General features: G+C 44.3%; 1 protein-coding gene across 2 annotated transcripts in view; it reads left to right on the forward strand.

The window, feature by feature from the left end:
• Positions 1–918: 918 nt before the first annotated feature.
• The window catches only part of LOC110829550 (diacylglycerol kinase eta), a 65298-nt gene continuing 53254 nt past the window's right edge, over positions 919–12962 (forward strand). For both annotated transcript variants that reach the window (XM_022063366.2, XM_087346219.1), the window contains exons 1-2: positions 919–1071; positions 4798–4908. In XM_022063366.2, the coding sequence (XP_021919058.2) occupies positions 922–1071; positions 4798–4908 (261 nt within the window). In that variant the 5' untranslated portion in view covers positions 919–921. The remainder of the gene's footprint in view (positions 1072–4797; positions 4909–12962) is intronic.

Genomic DNA, 12962 nt, shown 5'->3' on the forward strand with positions numbered 1-12962 from the left:
AGATTTGCATTGTTAGTCTTCATGCACCAAAATGTAACTATTTGTATTTCTTTGTGGAATAACCTTTCTGGCATGTCATCGCACTGTTTTATGTTGTTAAACCAAATATCTCTGATTATGCAAATGTGTTTATATGCCCTTCTGTGTGATGCTCTCAAAAAGGACCAGCAGTTTTGTTATATTACTAATATGTTTGTGAGGTGTTTTTTTAATGATACCTTGAATTTTCTATAATGGCCAAAGATGATACAATTTGATTTTTGCATGCTTGTTATTTGATTTTAATCACAGGAAAGAAATTAATTTTTGTTGGGTATCATTTACTTGTTTCTTTAAGTTTATGAATAGTGTATGAATTGCAGTGGACATTTGGCATCAGATGGTAAGTTATAACATAATAATGTGGAAGGAAGCATTTATGTTTGGGACAAAGCCATAGTTACCATTCACTTGATTGAGATTTGAACCAGGCATATTTAAAAAATGCAGGAAAGCTATATTTTGGTGAAGTTAGACCTGCAAAAATAGAGTGGGGCTGCTGGTATTGGAACATTGTAGTGAGAGGACAAATGAGATGCATCCACAAGTTCATAAAATAGGACAAAATAATTAATGGGCTGTCAAGAAACAAGGAGTGTGATTTGTGCTAAGGCCTGTCATTTGACTGCAGCCCCACAGCAACTGCATAGGAACACTTGGTTGGTCTTTGAGTAAAGCCGAAGTTCATTAGTGTGAGAGGTGGTTTATACTCTAACGCTAGTGTAACATGCCCCACAATGTCTTAAATTGTAACAAATTCAGATCATTTCCATGTTCGTGCTGCCATCGTGTGGATGAGCTAAAAATAATTTTGTTCGGTGGTCGTAACTCATAACTAAAGTCATCCATTTTCGCTCAACATATAGATGGTCAGATTCAAATATGGCGTCTGGTTACAATCACAGTGGAGGTATTTCTGGCAGGGTTGGTAGCGAACAAGCAGGTGAAGAATCATCGGAAAGCGATGGTGAAGCTGAACCGGACAAATCGTTTCGGCGCAGATTATCAACGAGTGGTGAGATCAAGCGTGCTGTAAGTTTTGTTTGTAGAATTTGTATTGATCATTATCGTGCCGGTTCTGTGTTGATGGAGCGAAAGAGGCGTGGTCTTTGTTTACACACACCAGAGTTCCACTTCTATTTGTCGACTCAGCGTTTATGTTTTGCAACCTACCTTTGGTTGCATGCATTTTCTGTTTTGTATCACAAAACATTCGATAAATTATTAATTTGTGTAATATTTCGTACGTAACAAATTTCGTTCTTGGTTGTGTATAACGAGTTTGTAATGCTGTAATTTATTATTCTGTTGGTCGTTATTGAAAGTCTGTTTTGAGTATAACCTTAAAATCGGTTTAGTTACAGAGCTAACATTCCAGATCTCTAATTGTGGTCTGCAAGGTTATGATGCTGGATAGTGTAAGCGATTTGACGTGAGGTGTGAAATCCACAGAGATGTAGGTCACTGACATACTTTTTTATTAATGATGTCACGAGATTATGCCTGTGCCGAATGGGAAGAGGGGAATGATATTGACAGAGGGAAGACGAATGACAGATGAAAAACCAGTCCCAGTGCCTCGGTGGTGAGAAGTTGGTGACTAAGTGCCTGAGCCAAGGCTTTGAGACACAAAATGAGAATACATAAAAGCAGTTTTTAGATTTTAGAACGTGAATATCTAAAAGGGGTCAGTATTTATGTGGAAATGATTAAGATGTTAATGATTTTTTTGTAAAAATGGATGGTACACATATTAATCGTAAAATATTAATCCCGTAACAAGATACATGGAAGGGATAAAATTTATGTTTGCTAAGACATGCTATTTATATTTTATATATTGAATATAGAATTAATATACGAACTTTAAAATGTAATAGTTTTGGGACACACATAATAACATGCACAGCTTGTGTGACATTGAAGATAATGTAAAATGGACTGAAATATGAAGGGTAAAAAGCTGGTTCTAGCTTTTGATCTGGAGCTAATCTCCATCTACAAACTTGAGGATATGCTGTACTGTGATGACAAAGTACATCCATTCTTCTGACACAGAAGTCTCGACATATGTTGCAAAATCCATTTCACACAACTTCATTTTGCTGTGAATTGTGGTCTTTGGGTTATGACACTTGTAGTTTTGTGGTTGGTTACCTGTGGTTTTGACTAATCCTTGTTTCCACTACCCTGAAAGTTAATGACGGCAGGCTTTTTGTGTTCACAGTTTAAAGAAAAAACATATGACAATTGAAACAAATTTCTGAACACATTAAAGTAATAATCAGGGAGTTAAAAAATGTTTCCAAGTGGTTTTACTTCGAGTCCAGATGCTTTCGATGTTAAAGACTCAATTCGTGGGAAATTTCGTGCCACGTAGTCTACGTGAAACACAAAGTTGGTAAAAATCTTCTTTAACCACAGTTAGTAATTCAGGATAAGTTCAGAATGTCTTGTGAGGGAGAATCGATAAAAGGTGTTGCTAAAACACGTGGGCAGTTTTCGACACCCTTGTATGAAACCGAAACACTGAGCTTGGAAAATAACATTTGCAGCAGATTCAGATAAGCGAAACGGAATTTCCATGAGTAATCGACTTCTGTCAGTAAGGCCTGTCTGTTGCTGCTTCAGAGTATTTTGGTGGTCATGACAACAACCGCATTTTGGAGCGATGGTGACAGGAATACTGGAATCTGTAACCGTTTCCTGGCAACGGGTTGCAGGTTGCGAATCTGAGGTATTGGCTAGACGAAAGATGTTTCTTTGCCTGATGGGTTCATTCCAACCAAGTACCGTCACTCAAAAAAAATGTTACTCGTGCCTTCTAGGTCATCATCGTTGTCCAATTTGATCTCTGGAATCATTACGCAGTGGTGTTCGCCTTCAAATGGCATCGCCCCACCGTCGTGTGGTTAAGAGTGCCTCTAGACATCGCTGGTATGAGTTCTGACCTCCTCAGCCTTGCTACGTTTGGAGTTAAAGAGCTGACAACAACGCTGTATTCTTACGGCCGTGCTGAGGCTTTCTACGTCACGCAAGGGGTTCCAGGGATCGTTAAATTCCCGACGGTACTTTGTAATATGGGAGATGTGAGCACGTGCTACGTCATATGGTTATGCAATCAAAAGGTTTCCCACTCCGCTACGTTTGTTTCCATACAGAGAATTTTTCATGGTGGATATCCTACTGCCGACGAACCTGAAAAGCTTGTTACGACTTCGTTATGTAACGAGCGAAACAAGGAATTTCCAGTCTCGACGTGGGGCAACAAAGTAGAGTGGATGCATGCCAGCAGCAATTCTGCGGGCGTTCTGTAAGAAGGGCTTAAGTAAGAACTGCATTTTACTTGAATCCTTCTTACCGATCACCAAAGATTTTATCTGTAAATAGTCTTATGTCTTACGTAATGCTGAGATCTGGGGTAGGTTATTCAGTGTAGTGTCTTGACTACGGGCTGGATGACCGAGGTTCGATCTCCGGCATGGTCAAAGGATTTTTCTTCTAGTCTCTGTGTCCAGACCGGCTGTGGGGTCCACTCAAATTCCTTAAACAGTGTTTGGGGGGGGGGGCATTCTTTCCCCTGGGGCAAAACGCTGCCGGGGTGTAACGCTGATAACTTCCCCTATCCGGTGCAGAGGTCAGGAATAAATAGGACCTATACGTACCCCCGCAGCACCGCCATGGCATTTAGTGGGACAGTTTTTCTTCACATACGCCCTGATGACAGAGGCAGTATGACCTCTGAAACGTTGGTTAACATAAACCATACTACACAGCGCAACAACCCAGAAGACGGAAATCTTCATACTCTGATGATGGAGGCAGTATGACCTCTGAAACGTTGGTAAACATCTACCAGACTACACAGCGCAACAACCCAGAAGACAGAAATCTTCATACTCTGATGACGGAGGCAGTATGACCTCTGAAACGTTGGTAAACATCGACCAGACTACACAGCGCAACAACCCAGAAGACAGAAATCTTCATACTCTGATGACGGAGCCAGTATGACCTCTGAAACGTCGGCAATCTTCTACCAGACTACACAGCGCAACAACCCAAAAGACAGAAATCTTCATACTCTGATGATGGAGGCAGTATGACCTCTGAAACGTCGGTAATCTTCTACCAGACTACACAGCGCAACAACCCAGAAGACGGAAATCTTCATACTCTGATGACGGAGACAGTATGACTTCGGAAACGTTGGTTAACATCGACCAGACTACACAGCGCAACAACCCAGAAGACAGAAATCTTCATACTCTGATGATGGAGGCAGTATGACCTCTGAAACGTTGGTTAACATCGACCAGACTACACAGCGCAATAACCCAGAAGACAGAAATCTTCATACTCTGATGATGGAGGCAGTATGACCTCTGAAACGTTGGTTAACATCTACCAGACTACACAGCGCAACAACCCAGAAGACAGAAATCTTCATACTCTGATGACGGAGGCAGTATGACCTCTGAAACGTTGGTTAACGTCGACCAGACTACACGGCGCAACAACCCAGAAGACGGAAATCTTCATACTCACCGCTGTGAGAACCTCAAGTCTTACAAGGCAGAAATTTACTTTGCTTTATCTCGTTTTAGTTGAAGTTAGAACAGCACAAACAACTCTGTCATTTTCCTTTTTATGTTTCGTATTTTTATTCGGTTTTTATTTAACGGTCATTTCCTGATATTTTTTCTTGCTTGCCCAATTCTGCGTATTCATGCGACACCCGGTATATACATGTTGTAGGCGGCGACCAAGGAAGGCTTCCTGATGAAGGAAACATGGTCGTTCCAGCGCTGGAGACGTCGTTACTTCAGAGTCAGGAAGGACAACCGCTACCACGGAAAGGGCACCAAGGTAAGACGATCTTCATAATATGTAGGGCAACTGTTCGCCAAATATTATATATCAGAGTGATCACATCGAGCAGGGCGTGGGATGTGTAAGCGATGAGGTGTTGCAGGGCTTCAGTTCCTACGCGTGAAGGATGGAGTTCATAGGCTTAGATGAGAGGATAATATTAAAATTGATTTTTAGTAGGTTGGAAATGTACGAGAGATCTAACCTAGTAAACAAACGCGGTCATGAATTCTATCCCGTACGACCCAAAATCACTTACCAGCATTGCCATGGCAACGGTTATAACAGCACGCCCATTCATAAATACGTCCCTTGAGGCCGAAAATTATCATCAAACAATACTTGCTTGTTATAGAAGTAATATCAGCTCACTGGGATATTCGCTTCATGCCGTCATTTGCCTCAACGTTCCACAAAATGAAAACCCTTTTTAATATGTCCTATACTTTTAACGCTGGCCTTGTAATCCTGGGGACTCGGGTTCGATTCCCGGCGGTGCCCGAATTTATAACTTGTGTTGGGCAAGGCCGTGGTCTAGGCAACACGGAGTTTTCCTCCGTGGCATCCCAACAATTACTCCATTCATACACAGAAGAAGGCAATGGCAAACCACTTCTGGATCATCTGCCAAGAACGTATATGAACAGGTCCCAGTCCGAGAAAAGGATGGAAGGATCCTGTTCATATGGACCTGTCGTTAGACAGAACACTAAATAATAATAAGATGAGGTGGTCTAGCGGTTAGAACGCTGGCCTTGTAATCCTGGGGTCTCGGGTTCGATTCCCGGCGGTGCCCGAATTTATAACTTGTGTTGGGCAAGGCCGTGGTCTAGGCAACACGGAGTTTTCCTCCGTGGCATCACAACAATTAGTCCATTCACACACAGAAGAAGGCAATGGCAAACCACTTCTGGATCATCTGCCAAGAACGTATATGAACAGGTCCCAGTCCGAGAAAAGGATGGAAGGATCCTGTTCATATGGACCTGTCCTCAGACAGAACACTAAATAATAAAAATAATACTTTTAAGGAATAAGACTCATTACTTCTGTTTCTGTTCTTAGACGTCTTGAGACTGCATTGATTCGATGCAAATGTGTGTTATGTGACGCAGAATTTGTGGTTATTAGTCAGAGTTGACTTTTCACAGTACAAGTTTCTTCAAATTTTCCAAACACAATTTCGTGTTAACATTAAAAGTAGGATAATCGCAATGTAACGTAAATTAAGGCGCGTATATGAAAGTTCTTACCGATATTTCACAACTTTGCATGTGGAACTAGTACATTCACTTTTTAACTTCGGCACGACATTGAGGTGGATCAGCTTCACGTTTCGGGTGACTTACTTCAGGGAGACAGATCGCGATACCCAATTGATTTGAAGCTGGGTGAACCACGGTCAAATTTCAATCGTTTAACTTTCTTAAAAATTTACGAAATTCCAGAAGCGTCTAGTCTCGTCTTCATTACGAAGTAATGGTTTCTTGAAAGGGATTTTTGTTTTAAAGTTGTTGTTTGCGTAGAAACGGAGCTCAGAGTAAGTTCATTTTTTATATTTACTATCCTTATTGTTTCAATTACGTCCAAAAATCCAGAAAGACAGCGAAATACATTCGTTATTATTGTTATTGGTATAACACTTGAGTTGCTAGGATACTACAAATCATATGCCGCGATGTTGACGAATGGCCAGGGGTGTCCAAAAGTAAAACTGAGGTTTAATTTAAAGTTACACTGTTCGTGTTATATGTTAGTTTCGTCATCTTTTGCAACTCGTGAAACTCTCATTTGCAACCAGGACGACATTAACATACATTTGTAACATTAAAGCGTAAGTGTAAATAAAATGGTAGCTCTACTTTTTGGCAGGTCTGTATTTCTGTGAAAACGTAGCTAACGAACGATGCATCCTAGGAAAAAAAATATATGAAACGAGAAAAGCAGACTTTTTTCGCAAGACTGGTCACAATAAATTAGTAAGAAGGAGTTTTGTTTCTTAAAAAAATATATATATGAAATTTAAAGTCTGCCTTGTAAGGGTAAGCTACTCGGTGTCTAAAAAGTGGGATCTGTTCCTAGGGTGAATGATAAGGTACCCGGTACATATGTAAAACTGCCGCGAAATAGGATGGCACTTCGTGGTAACCTTCAGGGTGATGGGTGACAATTTTCCTTAGCGAGTCGAACCCAGTACTACGGTCAGATCGTCGGTTCTTGGCGTTACATTTATATGATCTTAGAAACATACTTCTTCTATAGTAATTATTACATTTAATGTGTAATTTTATATCTTTCAAATATTTTATTTTGTTTTAAAATCGAGGGTTTGTTTTCGAAGTTAATATGTTCAAGTTTAAAAAAAAATAGAACAAAGCTGATAATGCTCGTACAGACGTACAATTCTAATGGCACGAAATCGAGTTTAGTGTTGTTGCAACATTCAGAACATTAGCGTCGAGTCCATGAAACATGTGGTCTAGCGGTTAGAACGCTGGCCTTGTAATCCTGGGGGTCTCGGGTTCGATTCCCGGCGGTGCCCGAATTTATAACTTGTGTTGGGCAAGGCCGTGGTCTAGGCAACACGGAGTTTTCCTCCGGGGGCTTCCCAACAATTACTCCATTCACACACAGAAAAAGGCAATGGCAAACCACTTCTGGATCATCTGCCAAGAACGTATATGAACAGGTCCCAGTCCGAGAAAAGGATGGAAGGATCCTGTTCATATGGACCTGTCGTCAGACAGAACACTAAATAATAATAAGATGAGGTGGTCTAGCGGTTAGAACGCTGGCCTTGTAATCCTGGGGTCTCGGGTTCGATTCCCGGCGGTGCCCGAATTTATAACTTGTGTTGGGCAAGGCCGTGGTCTAGGCAACACGGAGTTTTCCTCCGTGGCATCCCAACAATTACTCCATTCACACACAGAAGAAGGCAATGGCAAACCATTTCTGGATCATCTGCCAAGAACGTATATGAACAGGTCCCAGTCCGAGAAAAGGATGGAAGGATCCTGTTCATATGGACCTGTCGTCAGACAGAACACTAAATAATAATAAGATGAGGTGGTCTAGCGGTTAGAACGCTGGCCTTGTAATCCTGGGGTCTCGGGTTCGATTCCCGGCGGTGCCCGAATTTATAACTTGTGTTGGGCAAGGCCGTGGTCTAGGCAACACGGAGTTTTCCTCCGGGGGCTTCCCAACAATTACTCCATTCACACACAGAAGAAGGCAATGGCAAACCACTTCTGGATCATCTGCCAAGAACGTATATGAACAGGTCCCAGTCCGAGAAAAGGATGGAAGGATCCTGTTCATATGGACCTGTCGTCAGACAGAACACTAAATAATAATAAGATGAGGTGGTTTAGCGGTTAGAACGCTGGCCTTGTAATCCTGGGGTCTCGGGTTCGATTCCCGGCGGTGCCCGAATTTATAACTTGTGTTGGGCAAGGCCGTGGTCTAGGCAACACGGAGTTTTCCTCCGGGGGCTTCCCAACAATTACTCCATTCACACACAGAAGAAGGCAATGGCAAACCACTTCTGGATCATCTGCCAAGAACGTATATGAACAGGTCCCAGTCCGAGAAAAGGATGGAAGGATCCTGTTCATATGGACCTGTCGTCAGACAGAACACTAAATAATAATAAGATGAGGTGGTCTAGCGGTTAGAACGCTGGCCTTGTAATCCTGGGGTCTCGGGTTCGATTCCCGGCGGTGCCCGAATTTATAACTTGTGTTGGGCAAGGCCGTGGTCTAGGCAACACGGAGTTTTCCTCCGGGGGCTTCCCAACAATTACTCCATTCACACACAGAAGAAGGCAATGGCAAACCACTTCTGGATCATCTGCCAAGAACGTATATGAACAGGTCCCAGTCCGAGAAAAGGATGGAAGGATCCTGTTCATATGGACCTGTCGTCAGACAGAACACTAAATAATAATAAGATGAGGTGGTCTAGCGGTTAGAACGCTGGCCTTGTAATCCTGGGGTCTCGGGTTCGATTCCCGGCGGTGCCCGAATTTATAACTTGTGTTGGGCAAGGCCGTGGTCTAGGCAACACGGAGTTTTCCTCCGGGGGCTTCCCAACAATTACTCCATTCACACACAGAAGAAGGCAATGGCAAACCACTTCTGGATCATCTGCCAAGAACGTATATGAACAGGTCCCAGTCCGAGAAAAGGATGGAAGGATCCTGTTCATATGGACCTGTCGTCAGACAGAACACTAAATAATAATAAGATGAGGTGGTCTAGCGGTTAGAACGCTGGCCTTGTAATCCTGGGGTCTCGGGTTCGATTCCCGGCGGTGCCCGAATTTATAACTTGTGTTGGGCAAGGCCGTGGTCTAGGCAACACGGAGTTTTCCTCCGGGGGCTTCCCAACAATTACTCCATTCACACACAGAAGAAGGCAATGGCAAACCACTTCTGGATCATCTGCCAAGAACGTATATGAACAGGTCCCAGTCCGAGAAAAGGATGGAAGGATCCTGTTCATATGGACCTGTCGTCAGACAGAACACTAAATAATAATAAGATGAGGTGGTCTAGCGGTTAGAACGCTGGCCTTGTAATCCTGGGGTCTCGGGTTCGATTCCCGGCGGTGCCCGAATTTATAACTTGTGTTGGGCAAGGCCGTGGTCTAGGCAACACGGAGTTTTCCTCCGGGGGCTTCCCAACAATTACTCCATTCACACACAGAAGAAGGCAATGGCAAACCACTTCTGGATCATCTGCCAAGAACGTATATGAACAGGTCCCAGTCCGAGAAAAGGATGGAAGGATCCTGTTCATATGGACCTGTCGTCAGACAGAACACTAATAATAATAAGATGAGGCGGTCTAGCGGTTAGAACGCTGGCCTTGTAATCCTGGGGGGTCTCGGGTTCGATTCCCGGCGGTGCCCGAATTTATAACTTGTGTTGGGCAAGGCCGTGGTCTAGGCAACACGGAGTTTTCCTCCGTGGCATCCCAACAATTACTCCATTCACACACAGAAGAAGGCAATGGCAAACCACTTCTGGATCATCTGCCAAGAACGTATATGAACAGGTCCCAGTCCGAGAAAAGGATGGAAGGATCCTGTTCATATGGACCTGTCGTCAGACAGAACACTAATAATAATAAGATGAGGCGGTCTAGCGGTTAGAACGCTGGCCTTGTAATCCTGGGGGGTCTCGGGTTCGATTCCCGGCGGTGCCCGAATTTATAACTTGTGTTGGGCAAGGCCGTGGTCTAGGCAACACGGAGTTTTCCTCCGTGGCATCCCAACAATTACTCCATTCACACACAGAAGAAGGCAATGGCAAACCACTTCTGGATCATCTGCCAAGAACGTATATGAACAGGTCCCAGTCCGAGAAAAGGATGGAAGGATCCTGTTCATATGGACCTGTCGTCAGACAGAACACTAATAATAATAAGATGAGGCGGTCTAGCGGTTAGAACGCTGGCCTTGTAATCCTGGGGGGTCTCGGGTTCGATTCCCGGCGGTGCCCGAATTTATAACTTGTGTTGGGCAAGGCCGTGGTCTAGGCAACACGGAGTTTTCCTCCGTGGCATCCCAACAATTACTCCATTCACACACAGAAGAAGGCAATGGCAAACCACTTCTGGATCATCTGCCAAGAACGTATATGAACAGGTCCCAGTCCGAGAAAAGGATGGAAGGATCCTGTTCATATGGACCTGTCGTCAGACAGAACACTAATAATAATAAGATGAGGCGGTCTAGCGGTTAGAACGCTGGCCTTGTAATCCTGGGGGGTCTCGGGTTCGATTCCCGGCGGTGCCCGAATTTATAACTTGTGTTGGGCAAGGCCGTGGTCTAGGCAACACGGAGTTTTCCTCCGTGGCATCCCAACAATTACTCCATTCACACACAGAAGAAGGCAATGGCAAACCACTTCTGGATCATCTGCCAAGAACGTATATGAACAGGTCCCAGTCCGAGAAAAGGATGGAAGGATCCTGTTCATATGGACCTGTCGTCAGACAGAACACTAATAATAATAAGATGAGGCGGTCTAGCGGTTAGAACGCTGGCCTTGTAATCCTGGGGGGTCTCGGGTTCGATTCCCGGCGGTGCCCGAATTTATAACTTGTGTTGGGCAAGGCCGTGGTCTAGGCAACACGGAGTTTTCCTCCGTGGCATCCCAACAATTACTCCATTCACACACAGAAGAAGGCAATGGCAAACCACTTCTGGATCATCTGCCAAGAACGTATATGAACAGGTCCCAGTCCGAGAAAAGGATGGAAGGATCCTGTTCATATGGACCTGTCGTCAGACAGAACACTAATAATAATAAGATGAGGCGGTCTAGCGGTTAGAACGCTGGCCTTGTAATCCTGGGGGGTCTCGGGTTCGATTCCCGGCGGTGCCCGAATTTATAACTTGTGTTGGGCAAGGCCGTGGTCTAGGCAACACGGAGTTTTCCTCCGTGGCATCCCAACAATTACTCCATTCACACACAGAAGAAGGCAATGGCAAACCACTTCTGGATCATCTGCCAAGAACGTATATGAACAGGTCCCAGTCCGAGAAAAGGATGGAAGGATCCTGTTCATATGGACCTGTCGTCAGACAGAACACTAATAATAATAAGATGAGGCGGTCTAGCGGTTAGAACGCTGGCCTTGTAATCCTGGGGGGTCTCGGGTTCGATTCCCGGCGGTGCCCGAATTTATAACTTGTGTTGGGCAAGGCCGTGGTCTAGGCAACACGGAGTTTTCCTCCGTGGCATCCCAACAATTACTCCATTCACACACAGAAGAAGGCAATGGCAAACCACTTCTGGATCATCTGCCAAGAACGTATATGAACAGGTCCCAGTCCGAGAAAAGGATGGAAGGATCCTGTTCATATGGACCTGTCGTCAGACAGAACACTAATAATAATAAGATGAGGCGGTCTAGCGGTTAGAACGCTGGCCTTGTAATCCTGGGGGGTCTCGGGTTCGATTCCCGGCGGTGCCCGAATTTATAACTTGTGTTGGGCAAGGCCGTGGTCTAGGCAACACGGAGTTTTCCTCCGTGGCATCCCAACAATTACTCCATTCACACACAGAAGAAGGCAATGGCAAACCACTTCTGGATCATCTGCCAAGAACGTATATGAACAGGTCCCAGTCCGAGAAAAGGATGGAAGGATCCTGTTCATATGGACCTGTCGTCAGACAGAACACTAATAATAATAAGATGAGGCGGTCTAGCGGTTAGAACGCTGGCCTTGTAATCCTGGGGGGTCTCGGGTTCGATTCCCGGCGGTGCCCGAATTTATAACTTGTGTTGGGCAAGGCCGTGGTCTAGGCAACACGGAGTTTTCCTCCGGGGGCATCCCAACAATTACTCCATTCACACTCACACAGAAGAAGGCAATGGCAAACCACTTCTGGATCATCTGCCAAGAACGTATATGAACAGGTCCCAGTCCGAGAAAAGGATGGAAGGATCCTGTTCATATGGACCTGTCGTCAGACAGAACACTAAATAAAATGGAGAAGTGCTGCGTTTTCTCCTTTCCTTCGTCTTCGAATTATGTGACGTTGCCCTCGGGTGCCTACTGGTCCGCCTTTGCGCAGTGCTTCTCAGGGAGGGGGGTGGCCAGTGGACCCCCTGGGGGGTCTGCGAGTTAAGTAGATTGTGCTGTTTGTTTGATGCTGTTTTGCTGTAAGTTGTTTTTATAGCATTTCCGCTCTCACACTGAAGCAAAATATAAAAAAAAATATATACGAAAAATCTGTATTTCGTTTAATCAAAATGTGTGAAATAATTTTGGGAAGGCGGTCCGCGGTGCCAGAAGGGCCGAGATCAAACTGGGTCCGGCACACTAGAAAGGTTGTCTTTGCTGACTTTAAAAGTAATTGTGCCGGAGATAAATCTAGACCTTCCTTCAAGTGGCGAAACTGAATTTCCAGTCACGAACACCGATCAATTTGATGTTGTTACAAGAGAAATCGCGCAAAAAGTCAGAGTGTTTACGCGGACAAATATACAAGACTGCTGACTTTAAGTGGTGGATGGAAAACAAACAGAACGTTATATA

This window comes from Zootermopsis nevadensis, unplaced genomic scaffold (genome assembly GCF_977971745.1).
Source record: "Zootermopsis nevadensis isolate Lab colony 2312 unplaced genomic scaffold, Znev_1.0 Znev_ptg000010l, whole genome shotgun sequence".
NCBI lineage: Eukaryota > Metazoa > Arthropoda > Insecta > Blattodea > Termopsidae > Zootermopsis > Zootermopsis nevadensis.